General features: G+C 37.6%; 1 protein-coding gene across 3 annotated transcripts in view; it reads left to right on the top strand.

Moving 5' to 3' along the window:
• Nucleotides 1–21,691, top strand: part of ZBTB44 (zinc finger and BTB domain containing 44) — an 84,050-nt gene that overhangs the window by 44,839 nt on the left and 17,520 nt on the right. For all 3 annotated transcript variants that reach the window (XM_019713987.3, XM_019713988.3, XM_074321775.2), the window contains exon 2: nt 4,199–5,272. In XM_019713987.3, coding sequence (XP_019569546.1) covers nt 4,255–5,272 — 1,018 coding nt within the window. In that variant the 5' untranslated portion in view covers nt 4,199–4,254. The remainder of the gene's footprint in view (nt 1–4,198; nt 5,273–21,691) is intronic.

Here is a 21,691-nt window from a genome sequence, read left to right on the forward strand (position 1 = left end):
CTATTTAGTAATTATTATGCTAAGTTTGGGATAACACAAACAAAATCATTGATATGGTTTGACTGTCAGAATACCTAATTTAGTCTTACTAATATTTTTGTTCAGACCAAGGAGGTAAAAATACTAAAGTGTGCTCAATTATAATCCTACTGTACATATCATATTGTGTGGAACCAGTCTTAAAGGAGTATTGGGAAGTGGAGATTGCTTACAGCAGAGCAATCTGGATAGCAAGGGTCTGAATCAGATTTTAAGGAGCACCAAAAGGGACTAGGGGCATTTAGTTTAAAGAAGAGAAACTTCAGGAAAGAGTGAAGTCTGATTGCCATCTTCAATTTTTGAAAGTCTTTTCAAGGGGAAAGGAAAGGAAGACCGACTGTGTATGGCTTTTAGAGTTTGAAACAAAAATACTTGAAACCCCATGGTTTTGCAGCAGTGTGCTGTTTTGTTTTTGTTTATTTAAGGGAAAAAAAAGTTTATTTAATGTGCAAAAAGCGAAAAACACCCATTCTACTACCAATGGTTCCCTTGGGTCTGATGAAAGCTACTGTATATACCTGGAGACATTATTCCATATACGGCTTCAGAAGGATCATGGCTTCCTTAGGGAATCCATGAATCTCTAGTTAGACCTCATATTCCCTTGCTCTGTGGCTCTGTGTGTGTGTGTGTGTATACAAATACATATATATATTTCACAAAAATGGTGTTATAGTCAATATTCTTTGGTTACAGTCTTCACTAAATATATACCATATTTTGTTATATATAATGCGCACTTTTTTGCCCAAATTTGTGAGGGAAAAATAAGGATGTGTGCATTATACATGGTTAGTACTAATTCCATATCTATATAAATGGTTTTAATTCTTTTACTTATGCTTATGCACTAAAAGTGTAACTCTATAACGATATCTGTATGCAAAATAATACTCTGGAATATTACCGGTTTTGTTGAACTTATGACAAACTTGCAATGAGGAAGAGTTCTTGGCCTTCTATAATGCATAAATATCAAATTTGTTACTGGTACATAAAACTTCTGGTACATTGTATCTGTTCTTGTGTTTTATACTTTGTTACATAAAGTTTCTTGTACCATAATATGTTAAAAAATAGATGCTAAAATTCCTTTATAAGACAAAAAACAAGTACCTACATGTAAAATAAAAATTTGAGTTAAATTAAAACAAAAGATTTGTTTCCCTGAGAGTCTGGGCCAAAAACATGGGTACACATTGTATTTTTACACACAAGCGCATTATACATGGTAAAATAATGGTAATAATAATAATTACCACTATTGAGTATTCAGTGTATGTCAGTAATTGTGCATTCGTTTAATACACACAATCAAAGATTTTTCTAGGTTCATTAAATATTCATCTTTAACATAACTTTTAATTTGTTGTTATATTTTTGAGGCATTTGGTATCTTTTTTATTTAAAGATAATTTTTTACAAACAGTATTTCCCCAGATTTGCTTTGTTTTGCATTTATTTCAGACTAACTAGTTAAGAAAGTTATTTGTCTTAGGTGAAATAATTGATGTACGTTCCGGTTGCATTGGAAAAGTACTGTGACCTGAGAGTCAGAAGACTCAGATCCAGCTTTGGTTGTCATTTATTTGTTAGTCACTTACCTTTTCTGAGCATTAGTTTTCTTTATCAAAGGGCTTAATATAAGCTTCCCTGACTTTACATAGCGGGTATAAAGAGAGGTTAGAGGGAAAGTACTATTAAAACAAGCATTATTAGATTTGCCAATTTAAAAGTATTTGAGAATGTCAATTCTTGATATTTTTAGTAAATAAATGTAAAATCTGATAGTAGCAAATCAACGGCCTTTTTTTTTCTCTCTTTTTTCTTTTTTTTGTTTTTTTGGAAAATCTAATCAGATGATTGATTACTAACCATTTCTTAAGTTTACTTCCAGAAAAGTTGTTTTCTTATATTAGTAATATAAACAACAATAATAACTGCTTTTATTTGGTGAGCATTCATAAAGTGTGAAATACTGTGCTAAAGCATTTACTACATATATTGTTTCATTTAGTCCTTATAACAACCATGGAGGAATTGTTGAGGAAAGATCCAGACCTGTCACATTCTAAAACCTGGACTCTTAACCACTTATATTTACTCACTTTATATCCTGAAAGAGACAGTATGTGGCATTGAGGTTAAGAACATAGGTTCTGGAGCCAGCCTGCCTCGATGTGAACCCTGGGTCTGCTACTTAGTAAGTTTTTTACTTCAGCAAGGTTGTTAAACCCTTTCCTGTCAAACAGATAATAATGCATGTATTGATAGAGACACGACAATAAAATGATCAAATGTGAAGCATTTAAATAGTGTCTGGCACGTAGAAAAAACTCTGTAATTGTCATAATTTACAAACTTATTATTTAAAACTATGTAGCTGATTAGACAGTTTGGGAGCCTGGGAATTCTTTTTATATTTTCTTTTTTTTTTTCTTTAATGTAAATGTTTCCATGAAAAGATGGTTTTATTTTTTTATTAAATTTATTGGGGTAACTTTGGTTAATAACATTACATAAATTTCAGATGTACATTATAATTCGAAATCTGTATACTCTATTGTGTGCTTACCATCCAAAGTCTAGTCTCCTTCTGTCACCATATATTTGATCCCCTTTACCCTGTTCACTTTCCCTGACCGCCCTTGCCCTTTAATAACCACCATTCTGTTGTCTGTGTCTATGAGTTTGTTTTTGTTTGTTCGTTTGCTGCTTTTTGTTTTATATCCCACATATGAGTGAAATCATATGGTTCTTGTCCTTTTCCAGCTGACTTACTTCACTTAGCATTATACTTTCAGGATCTATCCATGTTATGAATGGCAATATTTCATCTTTCTTAGGGCTGAGTACTATTCCATTGAAGTATGTTTACTTCATCTTTATCCAGTCATCTGTCTGTGGACACTTAGGTTGTTTCCATTTCATGGCTGGTATAAATCATACATAAGGGTACATATATCTTTACAAGTAAGTGTTTTCAAACTTTTCAGGTAAATACACAGAAGAGGGATTGCTGGCTCATATGGTAGTTGTGTTTTTATTTTTTTGGAGGCGCCTCCATACACCAATTTACATTACCATCAGCAGCGTATGAGGGTTCCCGTTTCTCCACATTCTCTCCAACACGTATTATGTCTTATTGATAATAGCTACTCTAACAGGTGTGAGGTGCTGTCTCATTGTGGGTTTGATTTGCATTTCCCTAATAAGTAGTGATGTTGAACATCTTTTCATATGTCTGTTGTCCATCTGTATGTCTTCCTTGGAAAAATATCTAGTCAGGTCCTCTGCCCATTTTTTTTTTTTTTTTTTTTTTTAATTAAATTTATTGGGGTGACAATTGTTAGTAAAATTACATAGATTTCAGGTGTACAATTCTGTATTACATCATCTATAAATCCCATTGTGTGTTCATCACCCAGAGTCACTTCTTCCATCACCATATATTCGATCCCCCTTACCCTCACCTCCACCCCCACCCCCCTTACCCTCTGGCAACCACTAAACTATTGTCCGTGTCTATGAGTCAGATGGTTTGGTTTTGTTGTTGTTGTTGAGTAGTATGGATTCTTTATGTAGTATTTTGGATATCAGCCTCTTACTGGACGTTTCATTTGCAAATATCTTTTCTCATTTGGTTGGTTGCCTTTTTGTTTTGTTGATGGTTTCTTTTGCTGTACAGAAGCTTTTTAGTTTCATATAGTCCCATTCATTTATTTTTGCTTTTGTTTCCTTTGTCTTTGGAGTCAAGTTCACAAAAACATTTCTGAAACCAGTGTCCATAAACTTAGTGGGATGTTTTCTTTTACGTATTTTATTGTTTCAGGTCCTACATTCAAATCTTTAATTCATTTTGAGTTAATTTTTTGTGTACAGTGTAAGATAGTAGTCTAGTTTCATTCTCTTGCATATGGCTGTACAGTTTTCCCAACACCATTTATTGAAGAGACTTTCCTTTCTGCATTGCGTATTCTTGGCTCCTTTGTCAGAAATTAGTTGCCCATATGTGTGTGTGGGAATGTACTTTAATATGTTCCCTACCTTGAACTTTCTCTCTCACAGCCATATTTCAGCTTTTTGATTTAGCACACTGGCCACATAAAACTATCTAAATCACCTATTTCAACTAATGCTTATTTTGTATATTTTTTAGGTCATTTCTGATTCATTTGCATCTTTGAAGAGCATCTGTAGAAGAGGAAGGAAAAGATGGGTGTGAAAACATTTACTCATAGCTCCTCTTCCCACAGCCAGGAAATGCTTGGAAAGCTAAATATGCTGCGAAATGATGGACATTTTTGTGATATCACTATTCGTGTCCAGGACAAAATCTTCCGGGCACATAAGGTGGTACTAGCAGCTTGCAGTGATTTTTTTCGCACCAAACTTGTAGGCCAAGCAGAGGATGAGAACAAGAATGTGTTGGATTTGCATCATGTTACAGTGACTGGCTTTATACCCCTTTTAGAATACGCTTACACAGCCACTCTGTCAATTAACACAGAAAATATCATTGATGTTCTAGCTGCAGCCAGCTATATGCAAATGTTTAGTGTTGCTAGCACCTGCTCAGAATTCATGAAATCGAGCATTTTATGGAATACACCCAACAGCCAACCGGAAAAGGGTCTAGATGCTGGACAAGAAAATAACTCTAACTGCAATTTTACTTCTCGAGATGGAAGCATTTCTCCAGTGTCTTCAGAGTGCAGTGTGGTAGAAAGAACCATTCCTGTCTGCCGAGAATCCCGGAGAAAGCGCAAAAGCTACATTGTTATGTCTCCTGAAAGTCCTGTAAAATGTAGCACACAAACAAGTTCTCCCCAGGTATTGAATTCTTCAGCTTCCTACTCAGAAAATAGAAATCAACCAGTTGACTCTTCTTTAGCTTTTCCCTGGACTTTTCCTTTTGGAATTGATCGAAGGATTCAGCCTGATAAGGTTAAGCAGGCAGAAAATGCCCGGACTTTAGAATTACCTGGCCCATCTGAGGCAGGTAGAAGAATGGCTGATTTTGTGACTTGTGAGAGCACAAAAACTACCTTGCCTCTGGGTACCGAAGAAGATGTCCGGGTCAAAGTGGAAAGACTAAGTGATGAGGAGGTCCATGAGGAAGTATCCCAGCCTGTCAGTGCATCTCAGAGCTCACTGAGTGATCAGCAGACGGTGCCAGGAAGTGAACAAGTCCAAGAGGACCCGCTGATTAGTCCACAGTCTTCCTCTATAGGTATAATGTCTTCTGTGTTTTTCATGGTGCTATAAAGTCAGTTCAAGAGTTTTTAAGTACTTACTTGATAAAAGGTATTTTGCTGGGTCCTATAAGAAATATTAGGAAGAATAAAACATGATAACTGGATTTTCAAAGATGCTACTAGTACTATAATTTTTTTTAACAAGTTATGCATTGGGATAGAAAGAAAATAGTTGAACATTATCTAATGGGACACAGGCAGATATAGATGAATGAATTGTGAATTACTTTTAATGCAAAAAATACCAGTTTAAAAAATCCAGTTAGTGTTTTATTCTTCATTAAAATTATATATTGAACACTTAACATGTGCCAAACATTGGGAATACATGATAAAAAAGAGATAGTTGCTGCATCTGAGGAGTTACCGTGTTTCCCTGAAAATAAGACTAGCCAGACAATCAGCTCTAATGCGTCTTTTGGAGCAAAAATTAATATAAGACCTGGTCTTATTTTACTATAATGACATAATGTCACATTACATCACAACACAACATAACATAACACCGGGTCTTATATTAATTTTATTTTTTTAATCAGGGTTTTGTTTATTTTTAAATTGTTTTTTTGTTTTCTTTCCCCCTCCCCCTTTCTACCACCTCTCCCCACCACACTCCAGTTCAAGCTGTTGTTTCTCAGTCTAGTTGTGTAGGACACAGCTCTCTGGCCCGTGCTGGTATTATGAGCCTTGTGCTCCCCCCGGCTGAGGCAGGTGGTCGCCGGTCGTTGGTCGGCCTCTCATGGCAGCTCACGGCAGCACACGGCAGCCCACGCCAACCTCTGGCTGCTCACAGCAGCCCAGCTCCAGGGAGAGCTGTTGTTCACAATCTTAGTTGTAGAGGGTGCAACTCACTGGCCCATATGGGAATCGAACCGGCGACCTCAGTGTTAGGAACACGGCGCTCCAACCACCTGAGCCACTGGGCTGGCCCTTATATTAATTTTTGCTCCAAAAGATGCATTAGAGCTGATTGTCTCGCTAGATCTTATTTTTGGGGAAACACAGTAATAGTCTGAGAAAGCAGATGTGTAAATCAGCGATTAATGCTAGCCTAGATGTATGAACAAAACGTTAGCATGTTCACAAAGGAAAGAATAAGTTTATGCTATATATTTGAGCTGGATCTTAACAAGTAGGAGTTTGCCCAGGCAAGGGATAGAAAGAAAATAGTTGAACATTATCTAATGGGACACAGGCAGATACATTTCTTTGAGAATGTATAAAAGCATAGACATGTGGTAGAGCATTGCCTGTTTGGTAAGCAGTGAATTTGATGCAAAATGAGGCGAATAAAGCATGAAAGCCTGCAAGTATGGAAAATAATGGGAGGTAAGACAAAATGAGTGATTGAGAGCATGTTGTGAAGAGCCTTGAACACTAGTTAGGATTGCATTCAGCTACATGTAACAGAATCCCTTCAGAGTGGTTTAAACCAAACTGGATTTTATTTTTATTGCATAAAACGTTCAGAAATAGGAAGTCCAGGGCAAGTACAGTAGCTCTACAGTATAATCAGTTGTTGGGCCCTTGTATGTTTATAACCCACCATCTTTTGTTTGTCAGTTTGATTTGTATGCTTATTGTTTCAGGGTTACAAAATGCTTCATTTTTAGCCTTATATTCTAGAAAGGAGTAGTGTTTATATCAGGAAAGCACACATGTTCCCAGAAGTCCCTAAAGAGCTTCTGCCAGATTATGTCACATGGTTTTTCTAGCTGCAAGAGAATATGGGAAGACATGTATATTAGTTCGGTGTATAATTGCCTCAGACACAATTAGAGGAGAATGGATATTGTATGCAACTAGCAGTGTCTGCCACAGGTACGCGAAGTAAGCTTGGATTTTATCCTACTGTGTTTCCCCGAAAATAAGACCAAGCCAGACAATCAGCTCTAATGTGTCCTTTGGAGCAAAAATTAATATAAGACTTATATTATATTATTTTATACTATACTATACTATATTATACTATATTATATTATACTATACTATACTGTACTATACTATACTATACTATATTATATTATACCCGGTCTTGTTTTTCTTAGTTTACTTATAGTAAAATAAGACTGGGTCTTACATTAGTTTTTGCTCCAAAGGACGCATTAGAGCTGATTGTCCGGATAGGTCTTATTTTGGGGGAAACATGGTAGTGGTGATAAGGAGTCTAGCTTAAAGGGAGTAAAAAATAAAACATTTACAGATATTTTAGGAAAATTAATTTGGTATTGGTATAGCTGGGCAAAGACAGTCTCAGAAATCAGTTACCATATAGTTGACTTTGTATAAATATGAATGAATATGCTTAGAGTAAAACTAAAGAAAATGGGTATTAAGAGACTTTGTAAAGGAAGAATCATTACTACCTGATGATATCTGAATATGTGGATTGAGGGAATGGGAGGGGTCAGAGTACTCTGGATGACTAGGAAAGTATTGATAATGTTATATTTGTTGATTCTAAGTCACAATTTTTCATATTATCTGAATTCAGATGTGTCTTACAATTAAGTCATAGTTTTTCTTAAATGGCACAAAAAAATAATGGTAATCATATAAAGGAGTCTGTTAAATGCAGTAACTACAATATGAACATCAGAAGGAAATGGGAACCCAATTTTAAGAGTCAATCAACAAGGTCAGTGCTGTATGGTTTATACTTGGGGGATGACCATGCAATATCACGCCAAAAAGCACTTAAAAAGGTAGGATTGGTGAGCTCATGACTGAAGATTACCAATTTGGGTCTTTTCTTTTAGCACTGACAGATTGACTCTCAATGGGAAATTTTATGTGTGTGTGTGTGTGTGTAATTTTGCCAAAACCAAAGAAAGGGCTGATCCTTGAGAAATATCTATATTCAGGGAGAGAAGAAAAGCCAACAAAGAATAGTAAAGAGGATTTCTCCAAATGATTGAAGAACCAGTAAGGCCATAACAACTTTTACTTTCTTGAATTTTGACCCACTACATAAGTTTCCCAGTGATGCCACAACAGAGTATCACAAACTGGGTGGTTTAAACAACAGAAATTTATTCTCACAGTTCAGGAGGCCAGAAGTCTGAATTTAGGTGTTGGCAGGGCCATATTCCCTTTGAAAGCTATAGGGAAGGAGCTTTCCTTGCCTTTCCTATCTTCTGGCAGTTAACAGGTACTCCTTCACATTCTTCAACTTGTAGCTACATCCCTCCAATTTCTACCTCCATCTTCATGGGACATTTCCTCAGCTTCAAATCCAAATCTTCCTCTTCTTATCAAGGACACCAGTCATTGGATTGGGGCCCACCCTATTCCAGTATGAGCTCATCTAACTTCATTACATCTGCAGAGACCCTATTTCCAAATAGGCAGATTCACAGATACCAGGGGTTAGGACTTGAATATGTCTGTTGTTGTTTTTTAAGTGGTGAAAAAGTAGTTTATTAGAAGAGAGAGTACACTGCAAAAAATTAGGAGTTGACCCAAGCAGCAGAGAATGGCTCAAGGGCCCCCACTAACCTTGAATATGTCCTTTGAGGGGGACACAGTTCAACCCACAACACCAACTAAAAATCGTATTCCTGAATTTGAGTCAAGATACTTTTGAAGAATTCAAGTGCCCACACATCCAATAAGATATTTGATGACGAGATCATAGCTATTTGTTGATATGACACAAATTTTTGTTAAGTTACTAGAGTCCTTAATCCTGAAACAGCTTGATACCTTCTGAATAATGAGCTGTTTAATGAATTATTACTGTTTTAATCATTTGTCTGAGAACTTAGAAACCAAATATTAATATAACTGAATATCTTGCTAACTAGACATGTTAAATAGTCTTATTTTAACACTTTCAAGTATATTAATTTATATTTTTCCTTTACTATATTAACATGATAAAACAGTTATATAAGCATAATTTATTTCTAATATACTATTATGAATGTAGGTTCTATTATAAAGCAGACACAACTCTGATCTGAATATCATGTAATCAAATAATACAGATGAAGTTTTCTTCCTTGCCTTCACACCAGATGTACTAATCACTCTCAACTAACGTGTCTTAAATCCAAACCTATGCACTAAAACAAAGCCTTATAGAAAAAAGTTAAATTCCTGGTAGTAGGCAGTCCAAAAATGTGGCAGGGAGAAAGGGAAGATGTGTGTGATACTTTTTTCCATATTCAAAGGAATGCTTCATAAGAGTACTTAATTTTACTAGCTTATTCAAGAAGATACCTAAAGGTAGTTTGTCATTCTAGAGACTAAGACTATAATATTCGATATATTCATTATGAAATTCTGAAATAATTATTTGATTATCCATGAAATTAATTCAAATAAGATCTCACCTGTTCTTTTAAATTCCTTTATTACCAATTGCCCACCAAAAGATTGTAAAATCTAATACCCACAACATAGGGCAAATAAAAGCAATAAATACAGCAAACTTAGAAAAGAGACTGGTAAGTTCATGTTGGGTTTTGCTACTCAAAAAGGTGAGTAAGTATCTGAGATACCTGAAGAAAAAATTTATAAATGAGAAGGACTTTTATGATATGGCTTAGTTATTTATCTTGAAGTATTCAACTATCTGCATGCACCAATGACAACTATAAATAGTTCTAGGTAGGGAGCGGCTGGTTAGCTCAGTTGGTTAGAGTGCAGTGCTCTTAGCAACAAGGTTGCCAGTTCAATCCCCACATTGGCCACTGTGAGCTGCACCCTCCACAACCAAATTGAAACAACTACTTGACTTGGAGCTGATGGGTCCTTAAAAAAAAAAAAAACACACACACACACTCAAACAAAAGTTTTTTTAAAAAAAGAAATACTCCTTATAAAAAATAGAATAAGTAAATAAATAGTTCTAGGTAATCCACAGTTTGCTGTGTTAACAAAGGAATTCAGTTTTTTCCAGACTCTAAAATCTTCCATTAAAAAAAAAGTGATCATGATGGTGGTAGGTAAAAATATTAAGAAATAACTTCACAATTTACTCAGCAGTAGTGAATAGATAAACTTGTTGAGGTGGGCAGCTGGAATAATGGTGGAATTGCAACATGGTTCATATACATTGTACAGCATAATGATTAAAAGTTCAGGACGTGGAGTCAGACAGGTCCAGATTCTGCTACTAGTTTCTGTAAAGTAAGAATAGTAATAGCTACCTATTAAGTATGTCAGTGCCCTCTAGCAATAGACCACCAGGAACACACCTATAGTTGAACAAGTTGGGGTGGGTGGCAGTTTTAATATCTGAAAATCCCTCACAGTAACCCTACATACACAGAATAAGTTAGTGTGCAGCACACATATGTAACTCCCCTGCACATAAGTAGTATCCTAGAGGTAGGAGTATTGGAAATACAAGTGTCGGTCATTACAACAAGAGTGAACCAATTGTGTGTCCCTTAAAATGGACAAATTCCTGATGGAGAGATCCAAGATGGTGGAGTAGATAAACACTGCCTGCTTCTTTCCATGAACACATTAAAATTACAACTAAATTATAGAACAATCAACCTGTAGAACCATCTGAAATCCAGCTGAACAGAAATTTTATAACTAAGGATATGAAGAAGAGGCCACGTCAAGACTGTTATGAGGGACGGAAACTTGAAATGGGCTCGCCCGAAACCTGTGTGTGATGGTTGAGAATCAGGAGGGATATCTTGACCATGAGGGTTCTCCCAATAGGAGCAAGGGACCCCAGCCCCACACCATGCTCCTCAGCCGGGAGTATGGTTACCAGGAAGAAGAGCCCCCACAACATCTGGCTGTGAAAGACAGTAAGGATTCTGACCATTGGATGGGACGAAAGGCAGTGGGAAACCCAGACATCCTGTCAAAGAACCCTCACACAGTCTCACAGCCAGTTACCCTGGGCTCCGGCAGAGGATGGTGACTAGTGGGCCATCAGAGGCATACAGGGGGTGAGACACTGAAGTGTGTGGGTTTGGAGTGAGGGCTGGTGGACAGTCACCATTATCCCTGTGTGGGATCCTTCTCATGCAGCTGGCAGACAGGCGCCATCTTTCCTGTGTTGAGCTCTCCCCACACACAGCCAAATCTGAATCTGGATTGGTCTGGTGAGCTTTGCTGGGAATCTGCCCCACCCAACACTGGAAGCATTTTCTTGGGGAGCAGCCAGCACTGCCCACATTGCACTGTTTCTTGGAAAACTTTCGGAGTCTGCAGGCCCCAGGCAGGCAGCGACTGGTCTCAGTGTGCTCTGAGACTTTTCCTCAGTCACTCCAGGCTCAGCACTGGCACCAAACCAGTATCTACACTAGCCTGATTACCTCAATTCTTCCTACTCTAGTGATGCCCTGAGACCCTGCCTCACCCACTTGCATACCTCACGAGGCTTTATCAGTGGCTAAACCTTAAGGGAGCCAGAAGGTGGCAGCAGGCCTAGGGTGGTTCTGGATTTTTGCAGAGCTACCCCAAGCCCAGCACTGGTGGCAGGCATCCTTGGTTTGCAGTGTGGCCTCTACCACATGCCTTCAGGTTTAGCACAGGCAGCAAACAACCACGGATCACTTTGCAACTCTTACCAGGTAGTCCCTGGCCAGTCACAGGCAGTGGGTGACCTGGGTCTGCACTGGAGCCCCTCCCAAGAGGCACCAGAACCAAACTTTGAGGTTGGCTTCAGACCATAGCAGAGCACCACCCAATTAGCCCCACAAGCAGCACACACAACAGGCACTAGAGTCTGCTGGGGCGAATCCCACTCAGTGGAGTAAGCGCCCTGCACAGCAGCCCATAAGCCCTGGACATGGCCAATCCCCACAGCCAGTCAGCCTGAGGTCAGTCCCACCCACTGATGTGCCAATAGCAATCAAGGCTCAAGCATAACAGGAGGGCACACATAACCCACACAAAGGACACTGCTAGAGCACCTGGAGCAGGTAACCAGGGAACCTGTGCCAGGGCCCCACACGGCAACTACTACATAAAGCCACCCGGCCAAGACTAGGAGACATAGCAGACCTACCTAATACATAGAAACAAACACAGGCAGCCAAAATGAGGAAATAGAAATACATCCCAAATGAAAGAAAAGGAGGAAATCAGAAAAAGAACTAAACGAAATGGAAGCAAGCAACCTACCAGAGACAGAGTTTAACCTTTTGCCGTGACAGTCAGGTATATCCAAATGAATATATCCAAAAATTTTTTACATAAAAGTAATGTCATTTATATACAGAGCAGCTCAAATTACTATTAAATGCATAAAATAGTCAAAATATCAACTTTTTGTGGATTTCTGACACGGGAAAAAAACTTGAAATCAACACAGCAAAAGTTAAAAACAATGGTTATAAGGATGCTCAAAGAACGTAGTGAGAACTTCAGCAGAGAGATAGAAAGTATAAAAAAGACATAGAAACCATAAAGAACCAGTCAGAAGTGAAGAATACAATAACTGAAATGAAGAATGAACTAGAAGGAATTACCAGCAGACTAGCTGAAACACAGGACCGAATCAGCACTTTGAAGACAAGGTAGTAGAAAACACCCAGTTGGAACAACACAAAGAAAAAAGAATAAAAAAAAAAAAAATGAGGATTATTTAAGAGACCTCTGGGACACCATCAAGCTTAACAACGTTTGCATCATAGGGGTACCAGAGGGAAGCGAGAAAGAAAGCAAGGGATTGAGAACCTATTTGAAAACATAATGACTGAAAATTTTCCTACCTGGTGAAGGAAATAGACATACTAGCCCAGGAAGCACAGAGAGTCCTAAACAAGATGAACTCAAAGAGGCCCACACCAAGACACATTATAATTAAGATGGCAAAGGTTAAAGACAAAGAATTCTAAAGCAGTGAGTAAAAGACAACCAGTAACTTAAAAGGGAGCTCCCATAAGATTGTCAGCTGATTTCTCAACAGAAACTGCAGGACAAAGAGCTTCCCAGAAAAGGAAAAGCTAAAGGAGTTCACCTCCAAACCAATTATTACAAGGAATGTTAGATGGACTTGTTTAAGAAGGGAGGGGGGAATAAAAAATACAAATAGTAAAATAGCAATAAATACATATCTATCAACAGTTACTTTAAATGTAAATGGATTAAATGCTCCAATCAAAAACATGGGGTTGCTAAATGGATAAAAAAAAAAAAAACCTTTACATATGCTGCCTATAAGAGACTTACTTCAGGTTGAAAGACACACAAAGACTGAAAGTAAAGGGATAGAGAAAGTTATTTCATGAAAATGGGCGGGGGGAGGGGAAAGCTGCTGTAGCAATACTTATAACAGACAAAATAGACTTTAAAACATGAGACAGAGATCTAGTAATCTTACTTCTGTGTATTTATCCGAAGAAACCCAAAACGGTATTTTGAGGGGACGTGCATTCATATGCTCATTGCAGCATTGTTTACAAAGGCCAAGATGTGGAGGCAGCCTGGGTGTCCGTTGATGAACGAATAAAAAGTAGGTGGAACACAGTATACGAGAACAGACAATTAAGTTTGAGAACTCATCCTAGAAAAAGTGCTACGTACCTCATTGCTGAATGTCACTGTGGTCACCTTCGAAGTACTCCCCTTGGGAAGCTATGCACTAATGCCAGCGCCTAGTCCATCTTTCACAGAAATTTTGGAACTCTGTTTTCTGGAATGGCCACCAGAGCCGTTGTCGTATTACCCTTGTTGTACTGAATGTTATCAAAATGTCTTTCTTTCAATATTTTCTTTATCTTCGGGTAAAGAAAGAAGTCATTGGAGGCCAGATCGGGTGAGTAAGGAGGGTGTTCCAATACAGTTATTTGTTTACTGGTCAAAAACTCTCTCACAGACAGTGCCGTGTGAGCTGGTGCATTGTCGTGATGCAAGAGCCATGAATTGTTGGTGAAAAGTTCAAGTCGTCTCACTTTTTCATGCAGCCTTTTTACCACTTGCAAATAGTAAACTTGGTTAACTGTCCAGTTGGTGCAAATTCATAATGAATGATTCCTCTGATATCAATAAAGGTAAGGAACATTGTTGCAAAAAGTTCGTGAACTTAATTGTCATTCCTCATATACAAAGGAATATTACTCGTCCAGGGAAGGGAATGGGTTCTTGCTATCTGCAGCAGCATGGATGGACTGAAGGGTGTTGTGCTGAGTGGAGTATGTCAGACAGAAAAACAGATGCAGTGTGATTTTTCTTATATAAAATCTAAAGAACAAAATAAACAAAACAGAAACTCATAGATACAGAGACTATTTTGATGGTTGCCAGATGGGAGGGTGTTTGGGTGGAGCAGGGTGAAAAAAGGGAAGGGATAAAGAAGTACAAATTGGTTGTTACAAAGTATTCATGGGGAAGTAGGGTATATGTAGCATAAGAAATACAGTCAATAATATTGTAATATGTATGGTGTCATATGGGTGCTAGATTTATTGGGGTGATAGATGAGGGGGTTGGGAGCAGGGTGAAAAAGGTGAAGGGATTAACACAAATTGGTAGTTACAAAATAGTCATGGGGATGCAAAGTAAAGCACGGAATATAGTCAATAATATGGTAATAACTATGTATAGTGCCAGGTGGGTGCTAGACTAGTCAGAAGGATCACTTCTTAAGTTATATAAATGTCTAACTACTATTGATGTACACCTGAAATTAATATAAAATAATATTGAATGTCAGTTGTAATTGAAAAATTAAAAAAGGAAGGAAAAGGTGAGGAGGAATAAGAGGTCCAAATTTCCAGATATAAAACAAGTCATGGGGATGTCATGTACAACATGGGGAATATAGTCAATAGTATTGTGATAGCATTGTATGGTGTCAGATGGTTGCTCTGCTTATCATGGTGATCATTTCTTTAGGTATATAAATGTTGAATGACTGTGGTACACCCCCAAAACTATTGTATGTTAGCTATATTTTTAATGAAAATCTAAAAACAAAAACATAAAAAAATGGGCAAATTCCTTTAATGGAGTTGTAAACAGTTCCAGCAAACCAGGCTGAAGTAGCTCTGAAGAGAACAAAGTATCCTAGTCAGGGTAGCCCCAGTATAAGTGTTTTTCTGATTGAATATGACTTCCTGATAGGATTGCAGTAACTTCAGCAGAAGCTTTTTGATAATGTGAGTCAAGGCCCATTTATTTTTACAAGGCTGAGGGCTGGAATGTGGTATGATACAAGGGGCCTATAAAAGGGAATCTACCTTCTGAAGTATTTAAAGAAGCAGTTACTAAAAGTTTTGTCGTCAGGTCAGATGGAGGATAATATGTCCAGCAATCTGTCAAATTCAGAGTAGTACCTATGGTCTGTAAGTAAACATAGAAGAGTTTTTGTTTTTCCTTAAGTGGCAGAAGGAGATCTTAGCAGGATCAAAAACAATAGGATGAAGATGAGAGATATTAGTTGTAATAGTCAAGATTAGTAGTGATTAGTAGTAAAGATACAGAAAAGAATACTGAAGAATCAGAAAATTAATCTCATTTTGTCATCTTGGGTAGGAGCTCTCCACTTTGAAGTAAGGTCTTCAGGAGAATCCCTCAGAAGGAATGGATGTACAGTATGTCTTTAAAGTTGCAAAACGTGAATCCAGTGAACAACACCTTGAAGTTTTACTGCTGAGTCAGTTGTTAACAATATCTGATTAGTTTCTTTTTACTGATACTCAGTGGCAAGCTTCCTCTGGTTGCATCTTTTCCAGAAGACCAAAACTCCAGATTATAAATGATTCAGAAGCTGCTCTGGTGAATGTAGCTCATACCTGTTTGTGATAAAGCTAGAGGCATCATAAGAATCTCTTGTAGCGTTTAGTCATATCAGGTGGTAATAGGATAGAACATAAGACTTAAACTGAAATTTCCCCTTGTGAAAGGCAGCCTATTGTTAACTACAATTTATCTTATTGCCATCAGGCTTTTGGCAGTACTTAGAAGAATGAGGGTGTTTAAGCACTTTGATTATTATAGTTATCTTTATTTTATTTATTATCTTTTATTTTCTTTATTTTGACCTCTGTGGATAAGGACAGTGAATGGTCTGAGTGAAGATAAAGCTTACGTCTTTCTTTAACAACAATATCAGTGTAATGTGTGGTCCTGCTACTGGAGAAATAAGCTGGGATTTCTCTAGTCAGGAAGACAGACTCTAGTACCCCTTTTTCTACCATTACAGCATAGCTTTTTAGCATGAGAAAACCTCAGTCCACCCTAAAAATGTATACTCGTAGCTTCATTGGAGGTGTACCTCAATGCTTGGTTCCTATCCTCGTCTTACCAAGGTTGTATCATTGACAGGAAAGCCATACATTGGAAACATCCACGGCAGTGCCTTTTAAAAGCCATACTCTAATTTTGGTACAGTGCTGATACATCTCAGATGAACAGCCTTTTCATGGCAGAAACTCCCCCCAAAATGGCCACTTGCAACTCCAAATTGTTCTTGGTGAAATTCAGTCAGTTGAGAGATAAGTATAACCAAGCTAGTGTTACAGTGAGAAAACATGAAACAGATGTTTGGCCTGGAAGAGGTTCAATTTTAGTTTGAAACCCATGAGAACTGTAATGGTCCATAAGAATAATGCTTATGTAACTTTATTTGCAGGGCTTGGCTAAAGGCCAGTTGTCATTGATCAGGGACCAGAAAAAACTTGATTCTGGTCATTTGAAACTAAGCAAAGCCGTTCTCAGGACACAAAGACAAAATTGAAGAAGTCCTTATAAGTTTTTTTTAAAAAACATCTTCATTGAAATACAACTTACATATCATAAAATTCATGCATTTAAAGTGTATTCTTAGTATTTCTTTTTTAGTATATTCACAGTTGTGCAACCATCTCCACAATCTAAGTTTATAACATTTTCATCACCCTGAAAAGAAACTGTACCACTTAGCAATGACTCCTATCCCACACCTAGCTCTAGACAACCACTAATAAACTGTCTATAGATTTGCCCATTTTGAATATCTCATATAAATGCCAACATGCCGTATGTGGTCTTTTTTACTAGCTTCTGGCACTTCCCATATTTTCAAGGTTTATCTATGTCATACCTTTCAAAGTTTTGCAATGTTTTTGCCTGTCACAGTCTCCAGGGCCAGTTCAGATAGACTAATCTGGCCTGTGTTCATCCGCTCATTATAGTCGATTCCTCTTGTAGACAAGTGTCAACGCACTAGACAGACAGATCATAGGAGCAGATGTTAGAAGTCTGGAAAACAGTTTCACCAGGGAACAATGACATCTCATTGGATAACCAAAATATTTCCCAAAGACCTTTTTCTGGGAAAACACGCCCAACACTGAAGGCTCCAGTGAAATATTTCAGCTCAATTCAACATGAACTCACCTCCCAGCCAAGGGCATGTTATACCTCAAAAGGGATTTTAGACATGCACTCTATTATTGAGGTTCCTAGTGCAAGGCAATGGGAACTATAGCAGAATCTTGATGGGTCCTCCATTTCTGCCAGTGCCCTGTTACCAGCATCAACCAGGAGCACACATGTAATTAAACAAGTTGAGTTCATTGCTCATCTGCAACATGGGAGATCACATACCATGGGATCTTTAGGGCTTATCAGTAAGAGGGTTTTAGTAAGTACTTAGAGGATTTGGATTGTGTTTAGGTGATTTTTTAAGGAGGATTCAAGAAAGTGGGGTTTTCTCAAGACTGGTGATGTCAGAAAGCAGGGATAATCCTATGATTGAGTATCTTAACAAATGCCTATAAATAAAGACCAAAGTGGACCTAAAGCAGACGTGTAATAGCCACAGAGCAGGATATTGGCAGTTTTGTGATTGCATAGTGACCTTGTTCTTACCTGTACTTAAACAAAATTATGTGTTTTGTCTCAGACCAGTGTGATCTGGTTTGATGTTGGGGTTCTGTGATACTGTTTTATGTCCAACAGGAAAATACCAGGACCTAGCTGTGAACACCAGGCACACTCATAAGTATCAGTGTCAGTCCAGTTCCTAAATATTAGGGGCTACTTTTCTCTTCTTCAAGTAAGACATGAGATACTGTATTTAAAACATTTAATTTAGAGCAATGGCTGGCACATGGTAAATGCTTAGTAACGGATGGCCACTGTAATTATTTTTTACCACTATAAGAGTTTTTGTAAGTGTCTTATATACTTGATGGTTAGCAGCAGAAAACAGGATTCAGTTTAATGCCACAGTAGCTATCACACAGCAGTCTTTATTGGTAGAGGAGAGTAGCATCTCTCTTGATAAGGTAGCACTTACCATATAAAGCTGGTTGTTTACTATTTCATAAGGTGAGAGGGTTCTGTTCAGAATTCCTAGCCCTGATTACTATGAGAGCAGGATCCCTGTAGTGTAGAAAGGAAACTTCATTTTAATAATTTTAAGAAATACCACTATCACCTCAGGAAAGTAATATTGCTGGTATATCCTGTCATTAAATCAGTTCAATTAAAATTCCAATTTATATGATTACTTTTGTTATCAGTGGTAAAAACCATCATCTCAGGAAAAAGAGTTTACAAGATTTATTTTTGCCGATATTTTTAAGTAATATAACACTATGTGTTATAATGTCCAGTGGATAGAATTCTAAAAGTATATTTTGTTTTAACTCTTAATTTAGCTTGGAGTGGTTTTTATTTTTATCTTTTGGTGCATTTAATAGCCATGGGCAAGAGGCGAATGTCCTTTGTTTTACTTTCCGTGCTCCATATCCATCAAATTAGGGATCTAGAGGCCAAGCTTTAGATGATATTTTAGAATGTGGAAATAAATAACTTTGTTGTAAGAGAGACCTTCTGCTAGATGTATCTTGTACTCCATTTTATTTCTTTTTGACCAGCTTTTTAAGCAAACTTGTGACAATACAAGATCAGTCAAAAGCAGAGTGGTTGTGTATTTTCACCTTACCAAGACCTCATCACCTCCTAGAAATATAGCTTACCTGATGGTGAGGAGCAAATTTCAGTTAGATCAGTCTTCCTGGCCGGCCTTACTCACACCTCCAGCCCTTTGTGCAAGTCTTTGTCTATAGGCTTTAATACTGGCTGTATTCTGAATATCTGCAGAATATTGCTATAAAGTAGTTTTTTGTGTGTGTCCATGGTGACCAGTTCCAAATATTGGGATTTTTCCACTTTTTATCCTAGGATAGATTGAAATATTAGTTCCCTTTCCTTTAAGGAAAAAAGTGAGAATGGGAAGATACTAACAAGTGAACAGCTATTTCTTATACTACAGCATTATCTGGCCCTCGAACCCACAGCTGAATTAAAAACAAATCAGAAGGATCAGGAATAAGTTGAATAAGTAGGCATAGGGGAAAAGCATAAATGTCTTTGACAGTAAGGGAAAGAGAAAAAGAAAAGGCGTACATAGAAATGCTAGGCACATACTAGTAAGGGTGAGATGGGGTGGGGGCAGGAAGAATGGAGGTACAGTTGAGGATGAATGTAAATGCATATAGCTTTATCTCCTTTCAAAAACCTCTATCAGTGTATTAGAATATAGTGTAATAATTGGTGTTCTTGATTTTCATGAGTCATCAAGAAAAAAAAACTATCATTATTTAAGAAATCAAGGCAAAATGTAACCCTGTCACAAAATTTCTAGCACAAATAGTTTAATAAATAAAGTCAGTTTGAATGCCTTAAAAAGGGATTAAGTTAGTGTTTTGGAAAATTTTTCTTAAGTGGAAAATGTATTCATTTCCTAATAATATCAGCTAATTGAAGTGTTCCAAAGGGGAGAGCTGAATTATTAGATTGCAGATATTCATTGGGAGTAAATTTCACCTTATGTACCTATTAACAGATGATATTTATTAAAATATATATGGGGTTGACAAACTGTTACAATTAGTACATTTTAGTTTTCATTACAATATTGCAACCAAAAATTGCTTGCTTTTAATGGACTACACAGCTTCAGCAGCTCAGATTTGTTCATTTGGTACAGCGCAGCTTATTTGCATATGGTAAAGACATTTGGCAGAGTTCTGTACCTGATAAGAACAGGCTAAGTTGTTTAGATCTACCCTCCCACCAAAAACAACAGTATGATTTTTTTTAAGGCACTTAAAAGTGTTTGAAGAGTTGATTAGGGTATGCCAGGTTGATTTTAGGGGGACAGCCTGCCCCAGAGAGGTAGGTAGATATCAGAACACTAAAACCAGTGTTTCCCTAAGACATTTGCCAAAATATAAATGGGCTTTGGTTCATCAACTCAAAGAGTGAGGGAACTAGAAGTCAAGGCCCAGAGGATATGAAAGTTGTGAAATCTTAGAGAAGTTGCTCCACACATTAAGTATGGACCCATAAGTTCTATAACAGGAGAACTAAACCTGCCCTGCTTCCTCCCAACTCCAGGAGACTATAGAAACAGCTGCCTTGGCAATTGGCAGAGTAGAGTTTTAAAAAGGAGAAAGGAGGAAACACATCTCTGAGAAGTTGTGGCCACCAGCCAGCCCTCTTGCAGATTTATATCTCAATTATTTCTTGCACAAGTAGGCCAAGGAATCTCAGTGATTTGGGTTTAGTAGTGCCCTCCAGGAATCTAGCAGAAGCAAACATAAAGCTCTGAAAAGGGGCATATTCATCCTAACCTCAGCAAGTCAGTCCCTTACAAACCATTTTCAAGGGCCGTAACTCACTGTCAAAAACACACAAGGAAACGTAGCAGAAGAGAACCAACTGGAAAAAATAAATAAATTGGCACAGCTAATTGTCATAGTTTGCCACACACAGATATGAAATAAATATCCTTACTATGTTTAGCAAAATAAACAAGCTTGAATAATAGTGTCAGAGAACAGTAAAATAAAAAATGATATAGCAGATTTGAGGGGAAATAAACAAGTAGGACTTTCAGAAAAGAAATAAAATGACCAAAATAACAATAGTCAACATTTTGGCAGTAGATTGGACTTAGCAAAGAAGAGAATTGGTGAATCAGAAAATAAATTAGAAGAAATCACCTGAATGCTGCACAGAGACTGTATTAGCATTCTCCAGAGAAACAGAACAAATAGGCTATATATAAATATATAGAAAGAGACTTATTAGGAGGGATTCACTGACATGATTATAGAGGATGAGAAGTTTCACAATTTTCCATCTGCCAGCTGGAGGCCCAGGAAAGCTGGTGGTGTAGTTCCAGTCCAAACCCAAAGGCCTGCTGGTATAAGTCCGACAACTCCAAAGGGAGTATTGATGTCCAAGAGCAGGAGATCCATCCCAGCTCAAGCAGGGAGAACAAATTTGCCCTCCTCCTACCTTTTGTTATATTTGGTCCACGGATTGGATGATCATCTTTACTCAGTCTACAGATTCAAATGCCAAGTTTTTCCAGAAAAACCCTCACAGACACACTAAGAAATAATGTTTTACCAGCTCTGTGGGCATCCCTTAGCCCAGTCAAGTTGATACATACAATTAACCATCACAGAGAC

The sequence above is a fragment of the Rhinolophus sinicus genome, chromosome 9, assembly GCF_057876585.1.
Source record: "Rhinolophus sinicus isolate RSI-liver-muscle chromosome 9, RSI-T2T, whole genome shotgun sequence".
Lineage (NCBI taxonomy): Eukaryota > Metazoa > Chordata > Mammalia > Chiroptera > Rhinolophidae > Rhinolophus > Rhinolophus sinicus.